The 19,787-nt window shown below is 39.5% G+C and overlaps 2 protein-coding genes across 2 annotated transcripts in view; both read right to left on the bottom strand.

Annotated features, from left to right (window-relative positions):
• Nucleotides 1-140: 140 nt before the first annotated feature.
• On the bottom strand, nt 141-15,102 carry LOC117557864. Its single transcript, XM_034233839.1, has 25 exons — nt 14,905-15,102; nt 13,504-13,633; nt 13,116-13,277; nt 12,828-12,965; nt 11,729-11,880; nt 11,255-11,358; nt 10,971-11,157; nt 10,653-10,784; nt 10,294-10,437; nt 9,942-10,077; nt 9,309-9,459; nt 9,067-9,209; nt 6,439-6,550; nt 6,125-6,188; nt 5,818-6,021; nt 5,588-5,733; nt 5,300-5,418; nt 3,106-3,227; nt 2,914-3,011; nt 2,592-2,728; nt 2,285-2,409; nt 1,998-2,143; nt 1,440-1,542; nt 1,216-1,352; nt 141-1,033 (listed from the first exon to the last, which is right to left on the bottom strand). Exons 2-25 carry the CDS (start codon nt 13,631-13,633, stop codon nt 916-918), a joined length of 3,210 nt encoding a protein of 1,069 aa, XP_034089730.1. The 5' UTR covers nt 14,905-15,102; the 3' UTR covers nt 141-915.
• Nucleotides 15,103-15,996: 894 nt separating this feature from the next.
• Nucleotides 15,997-19,787, bottom strand: part of ccdc24 (coiled-coil domain containing 24) — a 17,037-nt gene continuing 13,246 nt past the window's right edge. The window contains exons 7-9 of the mRNA XM_034233835.1: nt 17,809-17,866; nt 17,249-17,363; nt 15,997-17,117 (exon numbers count right to left, since the gene is read on the bottom strand). Coding sequence (XP_034089726.1) covers nt 16,379-17,117; nt 17,249-17,363; nt 17,809-17,866 — 912 coding nt within the window. The 3' untranslated portion in view covers nt 15,997-16,378. The remainder of the gene's footprint in view (nt 17,118-17,248; nt 17,364-17,808; nt 17,867-19,787) is intronic.

Here is a 19,787-nt window from a genome sequence, read left to right as displayed (position 1 = left end):
GAGTCCAGTCTAATGTGCAGTTCAAACATCCCTCAGTAATTGTAACTTATTAACCTTGTAGTTGAATTATTTGCGTTTATCATAAAAGCAGGACAGCATAGTTTGTTACACATAAACAAATAAAAAGATTTAAGCACCCGTTTTCCTTGTTGTCAATAACTGAGTTTATTTGTATGGATGCAGACACTACTGTGAAAAGTAAATCAATGTATGCAACCGACAAGGAATCATGCTACCAAATATAATTGTGAGTCTGATGTCTTACTACTGTGTAAATATATTCAGATATATAACTTTCACAGAACAGCTTTACGTACTTGACACCCTTGTTGGAGGGACTGCATGGAAAAACTTGTTGATTATATCCAGCTGTCTGTGTCTCTTGAACACTGTGTCTGACTTGTGGCGCCCTCAAGTGGTATATTGGGGGCAGTAATGAACTGTTTGTTTTCCGTATAGATGCCTATGGCTACAAGGTTTTGTTGTTGGGTGATGTCCTCAAGGAGGTGGCGATTGTCTATGGAAGGCATGTCAAACAGAAGGCTCAAAATTCAGCCAAATTCAGACAATAATACATTTTTTCAAAGCTTTTAAATGCACGATGACAACTTGATTATTCTTCTATCAATAGTAAGACAAATGCAATGAACTGAATTAAATATACTCTATAACATGCTTTTTATTGACAACAAAGTTTAGTAATAAAACTGTGAAAAAAGGACATTGTACAATCAAAAGTTAACCCCAAACACGCATAAAAACAATATGGAAAGTGATGTCAGGAAGGGAGTGATATAACATGCAAACTTTCCCAATAAACAGGATGAATAAAGCGCCAAAAAGGAACTATCGATAAAAAGAAAGTAACTGGGTTCCTTTTATATGTGAACTTGACTTGAGGTACACTATTGTAACCTAGAACCTAATTTGCCGAGAGCGATGATCCATCACCCTTTTCTTCATGTCCTGGTCGGCTCTGATGTTGTTCATTTCAAGCTCATTTCCTGGGCCCGCCAACGGATCGTAATGGTGTCTGCAAAATAAATCAAAAGTAAAAAAACAATTTTAAGGCGTTAAGGTTTCAGGATTAATTACAAGCGTTGACGTCTGAAGGTTGACAGCCCTAGTTTAAATAGAAGGTGATTTCTAGCTGTTTCCTAAACAGCCATCAGTTATTTACCAGACAGGGAAAGCATTCCTAGTAAATTAACGTACCTCTTCAGATGTTCCTCAATGGCCTTGCGTTCATACACTGTGCCATACGCCGTTTTCACAGGATCAACAAACATCTTCTTGGTGAGTGGACAGATCAGATGTCGGGGTATGAACTGTGGAACAGGCTCCACCAGGTTCTTTTAATAAAAAGTGAACAAATAAAAAACATGTTAAGGTCAAAATGTAAAAACGTATCCACTGTAAATATGTGGGTGCCCATTTACTTTGTCCATGTCATCCAGGGACTTTCCTGCAGTTTTCTCTGTGTGTTTCTCAGCCTCTCGTTGATAGGTCTCCCGGCTCGTCAGGAATTCTTCAGCCAAAATGCTTCAAAAGTAAAAAAGAAACTCAGCATCAGAGTCAAATACGTGATATTTTAAAGTTAATGAACACCTTTCTGACCTAAACTCCCACAAAAACAAAGCATTCTGATGGCAGTATATTTTCAAAGAGCTACTGTAAAGAAAAAAGGTTTTCAATTTACCGGTTATGTTTTTGTAAACCTACATTTCTTGTCCCTGATTTCCTGTTCCATCTCACAGAATGAGAATAGGGCAGCTGCACCAGTTATTATCTGGCTTCATATCAATTGTTTGTATCCTGAATAATAGACAAACTGCTGTTGTGTTCGTTATGGAAAAATGTGTTTTGTGCTGAGACTATTCTGACAACAAAAAATGCCCCTTCTTCCATAAAAAATAAATAAATAAATTACTCAAACATTTGGACTTCTTAAATAAGCTAAACATTTCCACCATACAGAACATAAATATGCATGTCACCTGTCCAGTGGGTCCTCAGGCTCAGGGCTGATCAGCAGTCCGTACACAGCTTCTAGGATCTCTCTCATGGTGATGTGGGCGTTGTAGTTGCGGTCAAATAAGTTGTGGCAGATGCGACCCACACTGTTGACATTGCAGTGGTACACCTGTCATCATGTTAAGAAACACACGTACATTTCGCACAGATAACATTACTTTATACGTGATTACCATCTATCTGCATATTATTAAAAAGACAAACACATTTATTTAATAATTGTTCAGTTATTTGCATGTTTGCAGGATACGGGTGTGACAAAGCGGACGAGTGGAGGCTTGGCTGGGTAGTCAGGACCAAACTGGCAGTACAGCTCAAACACGCCTTTCTTATACGGTGTGTCAGGAGGGCCCTGCATGAGAATCCTCCAGAACACTGAGAAGATAAGAACACATTTCGAGCTTGTTGCCATTTAAAAAAAGAATGTATTAGCATGAATAAAAAAACTGAAGATTTACTGTCTATTGTGTTTAATTTCCTTATACTGTACAGCCTGTATAACAAAACTAATACATATGCCCCAGAAAAAAAAGATGCATAACCTTGAAGCCACTTACTGAAGTCTGACTCTGATGGGAAGACTCTGAAGAAGGGATGAGGGTTACAGTGCAGGCTCTTCAGCTCCTCCAGCACACGCTTGTCCTTCTCCAAAAGCGTCTTCTTCCAGGACTCCTTAATCTTCTTTTTGAGAGCACTAAAAATGGAATATGATTATGCGGTATTCAATCATAGATCATGCAGTAACATTTTACAAAGACGGCAGTTCTGTGGCACATTTACTTTGAATGCTCAGCTGGTCATCAGAAGATGGATAGCAAAGTAACCTTTTTTAATCAGGTAATTATCAGCCTCTGTCAAACTGATGTGTATATCCCTCACCTCTGAGTCGCTGTCACTTTGCTGTTGATCTGACTTGGCAAGGATGTCTCTGGACATTCGTCATACCCACGAGTAGCAAAGAATTGTGTCAGGCAATGCTATAAAATAAACCAATAAAGGTACATTTAGAAACCAAGTCAAAACAGTATGTCTGTGTGAAAAAGTAATGTTTTACGACCTATAATATCTAACCTTGCTGATGGAAGAGGGGTCAAGTGTTTCCTTGAGTTTCCTCTGCTCCAATGACAGAACCGTCTCAATCTCAAAGAGCTTCAGACCGTCTTTGGTTGTCTTTGGTTTGAAACAGCAACCACCTGGAGGCAATGGGGAAGTGAGGTGGGACTGAATAGAGATCTATTTAGAGTACATATCCATGTTCTTCAAAACAGATTTCTGAGTTACAAGATCTGCTTTTGTTTTCTTACTAAAACACTGAAGGGTAATTTTTAGGGCCGGGACTTTAACGCGTTAATTAAGATTAATTAATTACACAAAAATTAACGCATTTTAATCGCACTTATTTTTGCACCGCGGAACGTTTCTCACTGGATGAGTTTCAGGCGTACCGATTATACTGGAGCACCAACTAACGTTCATGACTTCAGACAACAACAAACCACAGTGAACAACAGTGGGAAATGTTGTTTTAAAAAACGGACGGATGGAAGCGTTGATAAGAGCACGGTTGTGTGCAAATTATGCAAAAAGGAATTCGCATATCACCGCAGCACATCAAGCCTCAAGTATCACCTCAATGCAAAAACATATAGCAGCTAGCGTGGACGTTAGCCTCTTTTATCGCGTTCACACCATACAGTCTATGGTTCACACCAAAAAGAGCCGGTACTAAAATTAGTTCATGAGAACCTTTTTACCCCCACGAAAGTCCCTGCTAGAGAGCAGAGAGCTGCTAGAGAGCAGGGACTTTCGTACGGCTCTCTTGTGAGAAAAGAGCTATATTTCTGATTGGCTGGGCGGATTGCAAACCACGCCCCGTAAAACTCCCAAAAAGTTTGGTGAAGCCGCCATTTTATTATCCTCGCATTAGCATTATTAGCATTAGCATTAGCTCAGCGCAGAAACGCAGAGAGACTAACTTATGGCAACACAAAATAAAACATGGGAGCGGTGGAGATGAGGAGGTGTCGGCGTTCTGGCGATTTACTCGGAAGGCTTCAGTAGAAGCTGCTGGGACTCCCAGCAGCTTCTACTGAAGCCAGTCCCTAACTCCGGGGACTTCCGGCCGGGGACTTTGGGCGGCAGTATACGCCGTGAAGTGGTTTGCGGCCTGCCAGTAAACCCAAAGCAGAAGAAGAAGAAGTGACGTCAGCGGCTTCATTTGTTCTCATGAACTAAGTTCTCATGAACCTTTGTGGGAAAAGTACTGCGGTGGGAATGCGCCTAATGGTATACTAAAATCCATGTGAAAAAAATTGCTTCTCACTGTTCTCAGGTCAAATATTTATATGCGATAAAAAATGCGATTAATTTCGATTAATTAATTACAAAGCCTCTAATTAATTAGATTAATTTTTTTAATCGAGTCCCGGCCCTAATGAGAACCTTTTTACCCCCACGAAAGTCCCTGCTCTCGAGCGGCTCTCTTGTGAGAAAAGAGCTGTATTTCTGATTGGCTGGGCGGATTGCAAACCACGCCCCGTAAAACTCCCAAAAAGTTTTGTGAATTTTATTATCCTCGCATTAGCATTATTAGCATTAGCCCAGCGCAGAAACGCAGAGAGACTAATTTATGGCAACACAAAATAAAACATGGGAGCGGTGGAGATGAGGAGGTGTCGGCGTTCTGGCGATTTACTCGGAAGGCTTCAGTAGAAGCTGCTGGGACTCCCAGCAGCTTCTACTGAAGCCAGTCCCCAACTCCAGGGACTTCCGGCCGGGGACTTTGGGCGGCAGTATACGCCGTGAAGTGGTTTGCGGCCTGCCAGTAAACCCAAAGCAGAAGAAGAAGAAGTGACGTCAGCGGCTTCATTTGCCTAATCCTCCCCCAGGTTCAAAGAGTTCTCATGAACTAAGTTCTCATGAACCTTTGTGGGAAAAGTACTGCGGTGTGAATGCGCCTAATGGTATACTAAAATCCATGTGAAAAAAATTGCTTCTCACTGTTCTCAGGTCAAATATTTATATGTGATTAAAAATGCGATTAATTTCGATTAATTAATTACAAAGCCCCTAATTAATTAGATTAATTTTTTTAATCGAGTCCCGGCCCTAGTAATTTTGCCTTGTAAAACACAGACACAAATTCTTAAATGTCAGTTTATGTCTGGCTGTAAAGCAGTAAATATGCATTTATTTAAAAAAAAAGAAATGCTATATTCATCACAGGGATCTTATTTACATAACTGTCTTTCAAAAGAGGCCTTACCTGTTGCATTGCTGATTCCATGCAGCATGTTATTTTCCACATTTCCAAGAAGGATTGAGTCAACAACGATGTTAGATTTCAGCAGTTTGGCTGTAACTGCATCTGGCTCGATGCAGGATCTATGGAAAGTAAGAATGAATTGAGATTAGGACGTTTGCTCGATTAGAAATATCACAATCTGTGATGTGTCATTGACAGTATAACTTGCTCACAGTATGAGATTCAATATATGCACCAACAGATAAGTATGAACATGATACTATGGCATGATTCGAGGAAGTAGTTTACCCAGAATCATTTCCATCAGTAAGACACATGATGCGGAGTCTACAATCTGGAAACCTCGTCTTGACCTCTTCCAGCTCAGACGCCCCCCGTCGCAGAGCGTCGTACAGCAGAGTGCATCCACTTGCTTCAATGTTGCGCATGTGTTCCTACAAATGGGGAAAAAGAGGTTTATCACTGCTTTACAATCCGACAAACTGTTCTTAAATTAAAGACGGATACACTGACTTTACCTTGAACGTCTCCAGATTTTCTGTGAATGTGTGAAGAATTTTCACCAGGGAGTCGAACTTCACAAGACCGATGATGTGACAAAAATCATAAGCCATGGTCCTCGTAGCGAAGTTGTCAAAGAGCTCTTTCACAGCGTGGATCTTCTGTATTTCTGCACTTGCATAGCACTCTTCCTCCATGGAGGAGCTTGTGTCTATCAGCACCTAATGAACATTCAAGTCAAGAAAATCATATTGTGAATGTGTACAGCCCTGTCAGTCCCACATCTTTAAAAGAAACATTCAAAGGAGAGACAGACAAAGTTACCAGTATAGCCTCTTTTGGAGTCCTGGTTGTGACAAATGTCCGACCATCACCATGGTCACCAGTCCTGTGTTCAATGTCAACAAATGTCATGCTCATGCTGTTATTTACCAAAAATATGGACCCAACTTATAAATTGTAATTCACTGAATGTCTCTTTATTGGTTGTGTCTGTCTATCCAACCATCCCTTAAAAGTCAACCAACACAAGAATTTAGGTTCCCAATTCATCCAATTCCAGCCATAAAGAAAAAAATATTATTTTGGAGTGCTTCCTGGAGCCTGGGAAAGGTGAATACAGAGTAACAGGTGCTTACCTGGCTGCCAGCACATTCACATCCAGTGTTGTGCATTTGCCAACCAAACAATCAAGAACGTTGATAGTTGCAGGGCAAGCTTTGCCCACATTCACACTCACGCCAATGTTGTCTGACAAAGAGAGGAAATAAAACAATGTTCATTAGAAAGCATCCTAAAAATTAACTAGGGAAGTCCCTTTCAGAATGGTCAAGAATACATTTGTTTCTGCACGGCCTTATGTTTACAAATAATGCACCATATTTTTAATGATTATGTTTTGTGTGATGACTGTTGACACTCAATATCACAGAGATTGCTAAACTGTGATTTCTAGTTAGACGCGTGCGCTCTCCAATGACCAGTTATTGCTTGCAATAGGCATGGGAATTTGAAAGCAAATGTATATTCGAATATTCGACCCCCCAAAAAACGGTTAACCGAAATGTACATATCCTATAAAAAAAAAATTGGGTATAAAAAATATTTTCAAAAAAATGTTTCAGAATTTTAATTTTTAATTTTTTCAATAATTTTTGGAAATACATACATGTTCAAATAAGTGTAGAAACCAAGTCGAATTTGTCAAATGTATTGATCTGGTGATCACAGTTCGACAGCTATAGGCCTACAGCTTTCATGTGTGGAGGCAATTCACAATCAGCCCAGCTGTAGAGAAGACCCTCTCAGCTGGAACGGAAGTTGCGGGTATAGCAAGGTATAGCATATATATAAGTTTAATTTGGCATAGTTTGACCTCTACCCCGCACTCACAAACCTGGTCGAAATATTTCCACACATTACTCCTTTTTGACGCCATGTCTGTTGTGTAGGACTCTTCTTAGAGTGTAAATAATTACCGGACTATGACTGGTAACATATGTTGAATACCGGCAAAACTAAATCTCTCCAGTCAAAATGTCTATGTACTTTGCCGCCACACACGGTTGCCAAGCAGCGCTTATTGTTGTTTAGGCTGGCCACTCATGTGTCGCGAGTGTTGACAGGGGGCGGGGGAGCACGCTCATGAACTGTTAGCGCCGGAACCTCGCAGCGGCTGCGGAGCCCATTTGCGCCACATTTGGGCCTAAGATGAGGTTTGAGTCTGCGTGATCTGCCTGTAGGGAGGGGCAGCAGCCATATCATTGGCTAGAACTAGCTAGATCTGATGGATTTGGACATAAACACGAGTGAAGTATAACCGGACACGAGAGAGAGAGAGAGATCAGCACCTGCAGCTCTGCCCGCTGTGACGGAGCGTCCACACTACAGCTTAAAAAAAAAGCTTGGAGCTGGGCGTGTCTGAAGCTTGGGGATTTTATTCGAGCAACGCGACCAACAACCAATCACATGAATCTCCCGCCCCCGACATACAAAGCAAAAAACCCCGGGGATTTTATGCGAGCAATATATATATATATATATATATATATATAAACTCCCCAAACAGGCGAAAACCTACCAGTTTCACCCACTGTCTCTGCCACCTCCCTCCATGCCTGGTTCTTCCGGTTTGTATCCCGGTAGGTGAAGAGGGTCTGGTCATACAAAACCGGGTGATTTGCTACGGCGATAATTAGTTTCTCCTCCATCTTGTTTTGAAATATAGAAATGAACGGCGGGATATCTCTCCCAGCTTAGATGCGGTTTGATTGGCTAGGGCTTGAGCTGTCAGATTTTCAGAAACGGGATTTGATTGGCTGGCGCTGGCTACTCCGGCGTCCGGAGACGGACCACTATGCTACCCACAATGCTGTTCGGCGAAAAGCGAGGCAACGTGACGTCACCCCATTCAAAGTGAATGGGCAGACGCGTTGGAAACCGTTTTTGAAGCTGTCGAAGCTGTAGTGTGGACGGGCCGTAAGGGACCGGTGAGCGGAGCAAAACACACCTTTAGACGTCAACTAACACATTTAGCTATGGCACTGTCGTATATATATACATTGAATTATTCAATTTGATAATATGTAATGAACTTAGGCATCACTCCCAAAATAAAAAATAAATAAAAATATTCATAACTCATATTCGAATACCTGAATAATCGTTCCCATCCCTAGCATGCAATACCATTTATTTAAACCAAAAACTGTGTGAGTAGCCGGTGAGGTCACTTAAATACCCTGTTCCCCATTATGCCATCCAGTGTCCAAAACAAACAAACAAAACATAAAGGGGCACAACAGTAAGTACATTTAAAGTAACTGCTGCTGTCAGACATTTTGTCTACTTTTGTAATTTATGTAGTGTTTCCCCTAGGATGGAGTCATAGCAGCGGTGCTAAGGCAAAATGTGATCGCAGAGAGCGTGGAAGTTTGTGTGTGTGCGCGTGCGAAGTGCGCCCCGCCAATATGTGCCTAGACTACATACAGTGGCAATGTCTCAAGATTTAGCAAAATCCACCTTTATTGAACATACAGTAACACAAATACTACAAATCCACATAAACAATCAACAAATATGTGTTTGCTATTTGTATATAGGGGAAACACTGATGTATGTAGTTTAAATTAAAGATAAAATTGAAATGTTGATTAATGTGAATTGTTGCTGTAAGTTAATACAAAATATTTTTGGTGAAATTACCATTTAAAAACATACAGTATATGTGCAGTCAGAAATGACCAATGCACATTGTGATTGAGTACCTTCACTCAGTAGAACAAGGCGTCCTTCACACAGTCCTAGATCCTTCAAACGCAGAGGTGGGGTCACATTGAGGTATTGATGGTCGGGAGATTTTAATTCTTCCACCATACTTCCAAAAGTCTTCTCATTGTTGATCTTAAAGCTTTCATTTAAATTGTACAGGTTAGTAAAAACAAGGCGTTTTTCAAAAAAACAGAAGTCAATATGAAAGAAGGTGTACAGAGTAACTGATGATCCATACTTCGGTCCAGCCGTCTTGTCAGGGTGAATCCAAAGAGGGTAGGTTCTGATGGATGGAGGCAGACTGAGCAGAACTCTCTCAATGTCAAAGGCTCTCTTCACCGACTTCTTTTGCAAAACCTTTTCAGTGCAATTAGGAATTTGCTCTCCATCTAAAGAAAAGGATAGAAAAGGAATTGTAGCTGGTAGCACCATTTGCCAATAAAACAAACACATTTATTTGACAAATGCGTTAGTTTGTATAAATGCCAATGCTGAATGTTCTTTATATTTTGTATGTCCATGCCATGTTAAAAACAAGTCACCCTTAGAAGGTATGATGTTAGGCTCCAACTGCATTAAGTTCGAATAGCTTTTCATTTAATCAACTCATTGGGGGCTTTCTTCACAGCTTGTTTCAGGATTCAGAAGGGCCTGCAAAATGTTGCCATTTACCATTTTCTGTAAAACAATAGCAGTTTGGATATAGTAATGCTGAATGTTGTCAAAAAGTAAAACAGGGGACGGGATCAGTAACGGACAGAGTTGCTTTGTGTATTTTTGTATTTAAGTTCTGCTCTATTTTATACATATATGATGGGCATCTTGTTAACAAATATTATGTATGAGAATGTTTACGACGATTCAGTTTTACCTTGGATTTTCTGCCGAACATAAGATCGTTCGTAGGCTCCGGGTACTCCAGGTACTCTGACTGGTTCAGAGAAGCGGCTGCCATCTTCAGACGTCAGAGTGATTGGTGCAAAGTTCTCAGGGTATCCTGATTGTTTCTGTCAAAATAAGGCAAGGTGACAATTACTTAAGTTTTCAACCATCAAATCGGAAAATACATCCTTGCATTTCATCAATATGAATGGCAACTCTCAGAAAAAGATGAAATATTTATTACCACACAAAAAGACTGGCACTTGTGGACAGATTTCATTAAAAATAATATATTATTTAACCCCAGGAGCCATATTGGTCAAGCCTCACTACCCTCATACCTTTGCTTCTGATAGGAGATGTGCCCAGCAGTACAGAGAGTTCTCAAAGACATCCAGGTCCTTAATGAGATTCTCTCCTTGTGGTCTTCCACGCTGAGGAAGTAGCTCTCTGAAGAGGAGGTACAAGCCTTCTACCACTGCAATCTAAAACAGAGGAACAAGTATGTCTGAACAAATTGACAATGGTAAAAATGTCTGTGAGCTAATTACAGGAAAACATATTTTCTTAAACAATGCAGATTATTTAAATGACACCTGCTATAATGAAAGTAAACAGACTTTGTTTTTTGTAGAAAAATGTTCCAATAGGAAATGTCTTTTCAAAAACCAATGTGTTTTAAATCACTGATATTGTTTACCTTCTGGTTCCTGGTTAGTCTTTCATTCCTGCAGAACAACTGATGCAGACTTTGGGCGAGAGGGTGACATCCAGTCAGTTTCCGTATGTAGGCAATCAGTTTCTGCAGTTGCTTCGTCTTATAATTATGTTTCTAAAAAGGAAAAATAAAATGTTAAATTCACGGCTTTATTGCTAGATTGGACTTTAATTACCTTTTGTAGTCATTTGTGAATTTTTCATGCTAGTGTTAGCTAGTTAATTTTATTTGATAAGGACATCAGATAACATTAACAAGAACATGCACCAGATGGAGTGTGTATCGTGAAATGAAACTTACAACAGCATACACTGAAGACAAGAACACACTGATTCCTTTCTGGGTTTGTGGGATTGAAGGCAAAAAATCATAAATGAAGAACGTCTCGTCGTATGAAGTCTCGTCAGGAAATGAGGACAAAGAGAAGTTAACGGTTGACCCTTCAGAGATCCCACAACTCTCCAGAGTGTCACCACCACGTCGACCTCTGTACAGGAGAGACATTAAATCTGACTGTTGACAAAGAATAATCACTTGATATTTAAGCCATAAAATCAGCATTGGTGTGATGATTAGTTAGTTACTTGTAATGAAGAACATGTGCTGGGATTCCACTTTTATTTGCCAGCTTGAGTATCAGATTTGTTATTGTGTCACTTGCCAACTTCACCTTCAACTCAAAGTCTCCCTGTATGAAAGTACAAATTATTAACAACAGACTTGGTTTTTCCCCATAAAATATTCATTGCAATTTTGCATTAAACTTAAACGAATTCCAAAGTATTTAAACTGTAGGTTAAGTAGGTTTCAAAATACATACAGGTTCTTGAATTAATATTGAAAGGGCTGTGTAGATAAACATATGTAAAAAAACGTTCAAGTATAAATTCTGTAAATGTTATTAAAAGAATGGGTGTATAATATGGTCAGTGAGTTTTATTTTTAAAGCAAAGCTATAAATCAAACATGATCAGCCTGTACAATAATTATGACAAATACTATATCAGTGTTTATTTAATCAATAGTTGATTATAATCACCAATTAAGTTTACACGCACCTTGAGCATGATGTGGCATCGAACCATATTGCTTCCATAGGTTTCAACAACCTCTCGCTTTGGTGTTAGAGGAAACTGTTTCAGGTTGTCCTTTGGTGTAAACATGGCATACATCACAGCTCCATTTTCAATATGTCTGTCTTTCAAGGACCCTTGGGATGAAAAAACAACTGACATGGTGAAGTTGTTTCTGTATAATGTTCTATGATCACTGCTCTGCTGGAGCTGAAGATGTGGCCTGTGATGTCTGCACAGGGAGAAAACTGAGAGCCTGTAAGTCCTGCCTTATGTGTTTGGCCTCTTATTGTGACAAACACCTCCAGCCTCATTATGATGTAGCTCCATTGAAAACATTCAAGCTGGTGGAGCCCTCCAAGAAGCTCCAGGAGAGCATCTGCTCTCGTCACGACGAGGTGATGAAGATGTTCTGCCGCAGCACTGATCAGCAGTGTATCTGTTATCTCTGCTCTGTGGACGAACATAAAGGCCATGACACGGTGTCAGCTACAGCAGAGAGGACTGAGAGGCAGAGAGAGCTGGAGGGGAGTCGACAAAACATCCAGCAGAGAATCCAGGACAGAGAGAAGGAGGTGAAGCTGCTTCAGCAGGAGGTGGAGGCCATCAAAGGCTCTGCTGATAAAGCAGTTGAGGACAGTGAGAAGACGTTCACTGAGCTGATCCGTCTTATGGAGAAAAGAAGCTCTGATGTGAAGCAGCAGCTCAGATCCCAGCTGAAGAGTGAAGTAACAGGCTGCGGAATTGATATAAGTCAAGCACACACTCATAAGCGCTGTTTTTGGTCTCTTCAATTTGTTTATGTTTCATTATGTTAGTTGGAATGAGCTGTGAAATGTACAACTGTTCTTTTACAGCTTTTCCTCTGAAAACAGTGGCATGCCAAAACACCAAAAAAGTAAAGATGTGTGCTGGAAAACCAAAACTAATTGCAGAGTCAAGGTTCAACATTACAGATGTATTCAGGACTTATGTAGATTAAACACAGAACTGTATCAGTAATGCTAAAAAACTAAAATCTTGCCAAACATAAACGTTATCAACCAGCTACATGTATTGTAAAAAGTTGTTCAGGTTTACTAACATGTGTTGAAGAAGGGGTCATCTGTCAAGGGCATCCCATCGATGGTGTAGAGACAGACTCCTTCGGATTTACCAACACTTTCAAGATGGCAAATCCTCATCATCAGATCCTCAACTGTGGTTTTGGCTGGATCCATATCTGTTAGATCAAAATATCCACTGTGTGAAGCTCTCAATATGTCTGTGCAATGATCACATTTCATTTCTAAAATAAAACAGCCAACTCCGTGATCAAAAAGTCAGCGGATGGCTTTAGTGCATCTTATGATCAGAAATGTGTTCCTCTTACCTTTAATTGTTTTTGGTTTACGACATTTGGGGAATGTGTACTTCAGATAGAACGACTCCATGGATTTTTGTACAGGCGTCCCAGTTTGAACCTGGTGCTCCTTGGCTCTTTGAATGGAGGTTTTCATTGCTGAAAAGCGGTTCTTCTCAACATGACTCAAACCTGTGAAAAAGTTACCGGATTAATTAAGTATATCATTTTTATAACAACATTTAACTTAAAATGACTTGTTTTTACTTGAATGAATGCTTAAATCAGATACAACTTTGAATGAAAATGCAATTGAATTACATCTCCAGGCTTAGAAATACTAGATGCAACTGTTTTTTCTACCGAGTGTCAGCTGTATGTTTGACAGTCTTGGATTTCAAGTTGAAGTTCATCTCACCCATGTTGTCCAGATCTTCATCTGTAACACTGTCCAGGAAATCTCTTGTTTCCTTCACGCCCAACTGGACCAACTGGTTGCAGTAAGACTCCAGTCTGAACTGCTTAAGTGTGTTGAGTATTGCATCCATCTTAAACACAGGAGGATACTTTATTTACAGGGAAGGAAAGAAGATTAGGATTTGCTCCCCTCAAGTAAAAGTACTGCTACTTGAAAGTGTGCTGGGTAAAACAAATATTGCAAGGTATAGTTTATTTAATATCTTGATAATATACATACACTTTTTCACCAATGATTTTCAATGACTTCTCCATGACCTTTACCTAATTTTCCATGACCAAAAAATTACTCTCAGCGGTACCACTGAAAATTGTTTATTTTAACATGGAACAGGAAAATAAGGTCTGAAACATGTTGTGCTTATCTAAAACAAATCAAATAGTAGGCTTATTAGCTTATACAGGCTAAAGCAACTAAAATCTCTCACCAGAAAAATACCTCAACAGTTAAATGCCATTTTACGTTTCATTACTATAGTATTTATTATCATTATAGTATTACTATTTCGGCGATTAGATAAATATTGTTTTCCATAACTTGTCCAGGACCTGGAATTAGCATTTTGAATTTCCATGACTTTTCCAAGTTTTTAATGACCGTAAGAACCCTGTATATAACAATGAAGCATGTTTTTATTTTTCTTTAAATCAATAAATAGTCTCTACACCACATGGTAAATCACAGTTCCTATACTCCTTAAATACTTATATCCATCGACTGTAGCCTATAGGTTGTTGAAACGGTTTATACTAATTTAATTAATTACTGTATTGCAACATAAACAGCTCCAAACTCAACAAAAAGTACCCGTGTAAAGATGTACATAGAAAAAAAGGTCAGTTAAAATGTACCATCTTCTCAGTCCAGCTTCACCTACCATAGTAGGCCTACTATACATGAAGATATTCTTTCAATTATAATATAGTTACTTATTTAGTACCCTGTTACCAGTTCAGTCTTGTTTCGTAAATGGATAGTTAAACGATGTAAATGTCGCTGGTCTACAGCATTGCTAGCAAGGTTTTAGCTAAATACTAATGTCAGCATGCTAACCACGTGGTGTGCAGTCGGGCATCTTAATGTTTAAAAGTCTCTTATTAAGCGAATTTTGTAATACAACTTATAAAAACAGCCAATTTACAGTGTTTTACTAAGTTTTAACGTAAGCTAATGCCTAGGTTTGATAACTTAGTATATAGTAATATTGTCAGTCACCCTCCATCATGTCTCATTATCAGGTGCACTCACTGTTTTTTGTATACATCTCGGGCTGAAAGATGCTCTGTATTCACAAGTATGACAAAGATAAACACTCAAAAACAGCATAACGTTTTCACATACCTCACTGAAGGTCGATGATCCTCAGTTACCGCAGAAATCACCACCAGGAGAATCCGCCATGTGCTTTTAGCAGCAAATGGCAGTAATGTCACGTGCTGTGCCAACCGAAGCGCGTGTCGGGTAATCTGGTGTTGTGCCGTAGTTCACGGCACAACATCGGAATGTAAAGCTATATTCTTTCTTTTTATCTCTTTAGACCAATGCTGTCATTGATGAAACGCTAAGACGAAACACAGTTATTATGTTATTGTTTCTGAAAAAGTCTCTCGAGTCCTCTACAAAGTCACACACTCACATTGATGGCCGTCTCCCTTGTTAAAACCTGACGTTAAAACACTACTATCCAGTTTCAGAAATCCAAAATGGCCTATTATATTTTGATAGGCTAAATCATATTTTGACAATATGATTAATTTACACACATTTGATGAAAACTAAAGTTAAATAAAACAAATAGGACCACGCCCACTCAGGAGACAGGAAATGTATGATGTCATTCCATTGGTGGAATTTATTTTAACTATGCCACGGTAAAATTACAGTATGCTCACCTTAACACAAATCAACTTTTTATTATTGTAGATCTAGGCTGCTGTTCATAATCCTGATCCTAACACATTGGACATATCGTTGTAACTCTGCCCTCATGAGGCAGCAGAGACACCAGCAGCTTCAGAAAGGTAAACACACTTCCTCAAGTGTTTTTTATAATGGCATTAAAATCCTGCAAATCGTTGAAATGTTTGGCCTGCATATTATCCACATGATTACACTCATAGCGCCAGTACTTTGTGCATTTCATAAACAGAGTTCATTGGATTAAATTAGAGCTTTAAAACAGCAAATGGCTCCATGAACCACAGAGAAAATTAGATTTCAGTCATTATGTCCATTTTAAACATCTCTCAGTCATTCTAAAAATGATACTTTGTGTTATTTTAGTTTATCATTAAAGCAGAACCTAACCCTAACACACTACATCTACAAAACACATTTTCTCAATCAATCACTTAAAAAAAAGTTTAAGCACTCGTAATTCCTTATTCATACATAATTTAGAGTTCATGTTTATTTTAAAGGATGCAGACAAAACTGTGAAATATTGAAGAGTGAAACAATTTCAAGTAATCATGCTACCAAATATAATTGAGTCTGATGTCGTAACACTGTGTAGGAATTGCCCAGACTAGACAGTTTTCTAAAAGTTTGCAATATCACAAAAAACAACCTCCCTTGCATTTTTCCTGAAACAGATGCAAGATTCCTCGACCATCTTTACGTTGAGACACTTTTTGGAGGGACTGGCTGGTCAAACTTGTGGACCCTTTGTGACTGACTTGTGTCGCCCTCAAGTGGTATTTTAGGGGCAGGAAAGAACTGTCTATTTTTCCGTATAGCTGCTGGGTGAACGCTTGTGGCTACAGGGTTTTGCTGTTGTGTGATGTCCTTCCCAAGATGACCATTTGTATTTATATCAATTCCATTGTTTCTGTTCATTATGTCCATTTGTGTAGGGGAGCTCAGTTTCAGACTGAAAACTCTCAGAAGAGAACTTCTTAATGTCATCCTCCATCTGCACTGACAGTAAACTACCTCCACAGGTACTATTCTGTTGCCCCTTTTTGGTCTTTGGTTTCCCAGTCGTTGACACACAATGTTCAGTATTGCTGCTGTAACTTCCTGCCTCACATTGACGGAAAGAGGGGACACTATTGAGGTTTCTGGACCTCAAGGCAGGGCTGCTTTTTCTCTCAGTCTGGGGCGACAGATCACTCTTTCTGCTTGGCCTGTGAATATTGGCATTGGATGAATTTCTTGGAAAACTAGGACTAGAAGTTAGGGTCCTGCAATGGGGACTGGCACCATTTTGCTCTGGATAAAGACTGCAGTCTTGTAGGGTTTTTAATACCATCTGGTCCCTGGTAGACCCTGGAAGTGAAGTAGGGAGGTTTGCATGCCTAGAAGTTGAGATCCTATAGATAGATGTTTGTGCTTTCCTAGCTCCAGTGAAGGCGGATGTGATTATATGCTGTCCATGAGTCCTAGTCAGTGAAGAGCTATTCATCACTTTAACTGATGATGAGGTCTTGCTGGGACGGGCGCCTGATGGAGGCCTGGGTGTAGTATGACTCAGAGGAGGAGGTGGATGTGGCTTTAGGGCTGTGGTGGGGCTCAATTCTTGCACACCCTCAATAGAAACCCTTGATGGTAGACTAAGGGAGAGGAAGAAGTAAAGTAAATCAAATGTTTGAATTCAAAAGCAACATTGTGCAAACATTGTGTCATTGCTCTCTTCATTAAAATGAGATCCTTTCTAGAGGTTGTAACAGCATAACCTACTAACCTGAACTTGTTTTTCAATTTCTTCAAAGGGAGAGTAGAAGCTGGTTGTGAAGCAGAAAGCGAAGAAGGGTACAGCTCCAAGTCCGATTGTATAGCTCCTTTAAGCTCCCTTAACTCTGCACACACAACAACAACAAAAAAAGACTTGACATTTAAAAAAATATGCTGAAACACACTGTTTGATAAATACTTACGTTTCTGAAGATAATTTAATGTTTGGCTAAAGATTCTCTTTATATATGAGGTTTTGTGTTTTTCTTTTTGCAAATTGAAACACACATTTAAACAATTGTGTGCTGAATGTATAATATTTGGTTTAATACAAAATATAATTGCTGTTTTACCTAGACTGCTTAAAGTAGTTTTACTGTTATTTTAAAATATTTGGATGGTTGGATTGGATTCATAAATTTGCTTCTGAATCATTTTTACCAGCTAATTCAGTTATGAGGTAATGTCCAACTGAACTACAGGTTAAATGGGACGTTACAGATAAGAAAGAGAACTCTTTCAATACACTTCATACCACCAGATGGCAGCAAAACACAAGCATGTACTCACCTGCAAGCGTAGGTTCTGAATTATCAAGCTCAGTGGGACACTTTTGTGTAATATTTCCCTGTAAGAAACATGAGACACAGAACAGAAAGAGACACAGCTTAAGTTTATTCATACATTTTGAGATTACCTAACATAATGCTATTGTATAAACTAGGACACTTTAGGCCTCTGGTGATAGAAGTGGACTTGCAAAAATAGCAGGTCAATGTATTAAACATATTTGAGAAGGCAAGAGCAAACATGGAAATAGCAAAGGAACAAGGAAAAGGCATAAAAATAACAGCGGGAGAAAAAGGAATGTGTTTGACCACTAAACGATTGAGCAGCAGTCTTTCATCATAATTTGGCCTCAAATATCTCCTGAGCAAATGAAAACCAAAGTGTGTGTGTGCCCATAAAACCAAAGACCGATTGTAGTTCATAGGTTTTCTATGAGTGACTGGCAGCCTACTCTCCCCTCCAAACACTAAAGCTCTAATGGAGAGTTGTAATAGCTACTGCATGCTTATACTGCATGCTTATACTCTAACTCACACAAAAACACACAAAAAAAAAACATACCCACTGGCCTGGTGAGGTGACTGACAGTTAAAATATATATTTTGAGTCTGTTTCTCCTCTGGGATTACAACCCAAACCTCCCAGTGTTGTGTTTCAGAGCTGCAGACAAAGTGTGTGGTGTCTCTGACAGTGAAATGACTGAAATCTACACACACACACGTACACACATAGTCTGAAAATAGGCTTTGTGGTCCGTGTGGGGTTTGAACCCATTACTACGGGGCTGGCTTGCTTATATTTAAAGAAAGCTGTATTTGTATAGATGACTCTAGAACCCAAATCTACATACAAACACAGAGTGTCCCTCAGCTTATGCAGAACCAGAAACAGGAGAGCAAGGGTCACAGAATCCAGCTGAAACCAGCTACTGATGGCTGCCATCTGTTTCGCTGAACTATGATGGCCAATTTTATCTAGCTGGTCCACCAGCAGAAATCTGCAATATCCTGATGGAAGATCTGCCATAAACTGCTGTCACCATCTGGTCACACAAGCTGCATCTTTTGACCACGATGGTTCAGATATTCAGTAGAGTATGCAGCTCAGACTGCTGACAGTGGTTTAATTGTGATGAGTTTAAGTTATATATCTCTCTTTAAAATACCTAAATGAATCCCTCAGTAGGTTAGTGGAGAGATGAATGAGTGAAGGGGCTGCCATACTGTCCACACTCCAAGCAGTGCCATCAGTGTTTGCTCAAGGGTAACTGGACAGTGCCCATGAGGTAAACTGGCACCTGTTTAGCTACAAGTCCACACTTTGATTTTTTTTAATGAACAGGAAAACCATATTTTGGTGTTTGATTTTTAAATCTTTACTTAAAATGTCATTAAACTTGTTTTGTCTTTCTTCAATATTAACCGAAGCACATGCAACGTGGAAGATAATAATGAAAATAAATATATTTAAAAATCCTTAATTTGTAAGCATTTACAACCTTGAGCAACATAAGGCCAGCTCTGCCAGGTTTAGAGAGCAAGCTCAGACCATCTCTGCTTACTCCAGAGACAAATTCCTCACACAAAAGCAAACATTACAATATGAGGAACTATGCATGCTGCACAGCTGATGATATTATTCCTCCCACCTGTGCTTTGCAGACAGTAACTGAGAGACTGAAGCATACAGGAAGCATTGAAGGTCTAGACTGCACTATTATTAAGATCAGCAACAGAAAAGGCCACTTATATACCAATTTTAGTTTCAGTATATTAACATTTAAAGCTGCAGTACGAGTGTAGCTCATCAAATAGTTTCCACATCTTGAGGGTGATGAGAAACTATTTTCTCTGACTGACTTTACATTCCACACACACTAAGACTGTGTGTGGAAGTCACTATTGGACTGTTGCTGGACTAAGTCATGGTATGAGGCTCCCTCCTGCTGAGAGATAATGGGTTATTAAAGTTGTGTTTAG

Source organism: Gymnodraco acuticeps, unplaced genomic scaffold, assembly GCF_902827175.1.
Source record: "Gymnodraco acuticeps unplaced genomic scaffold, fGymAcu1.1, whole genome shotgun sequence".
In the NCBI taxonomy this organism is placed as follows: domain Eukaryota; kingdom Metazoa; phylum Chordata; class Actinopteri; order Perciformes; family Bathydraconidae; genus Gymnodraco; species Gymnodraco acuticeps.
The sequence above is the reverse complement of the archived record's forward strand: the minus strand, read 5'-3'. Positions and strand labels throughout refer to the sequence as shown.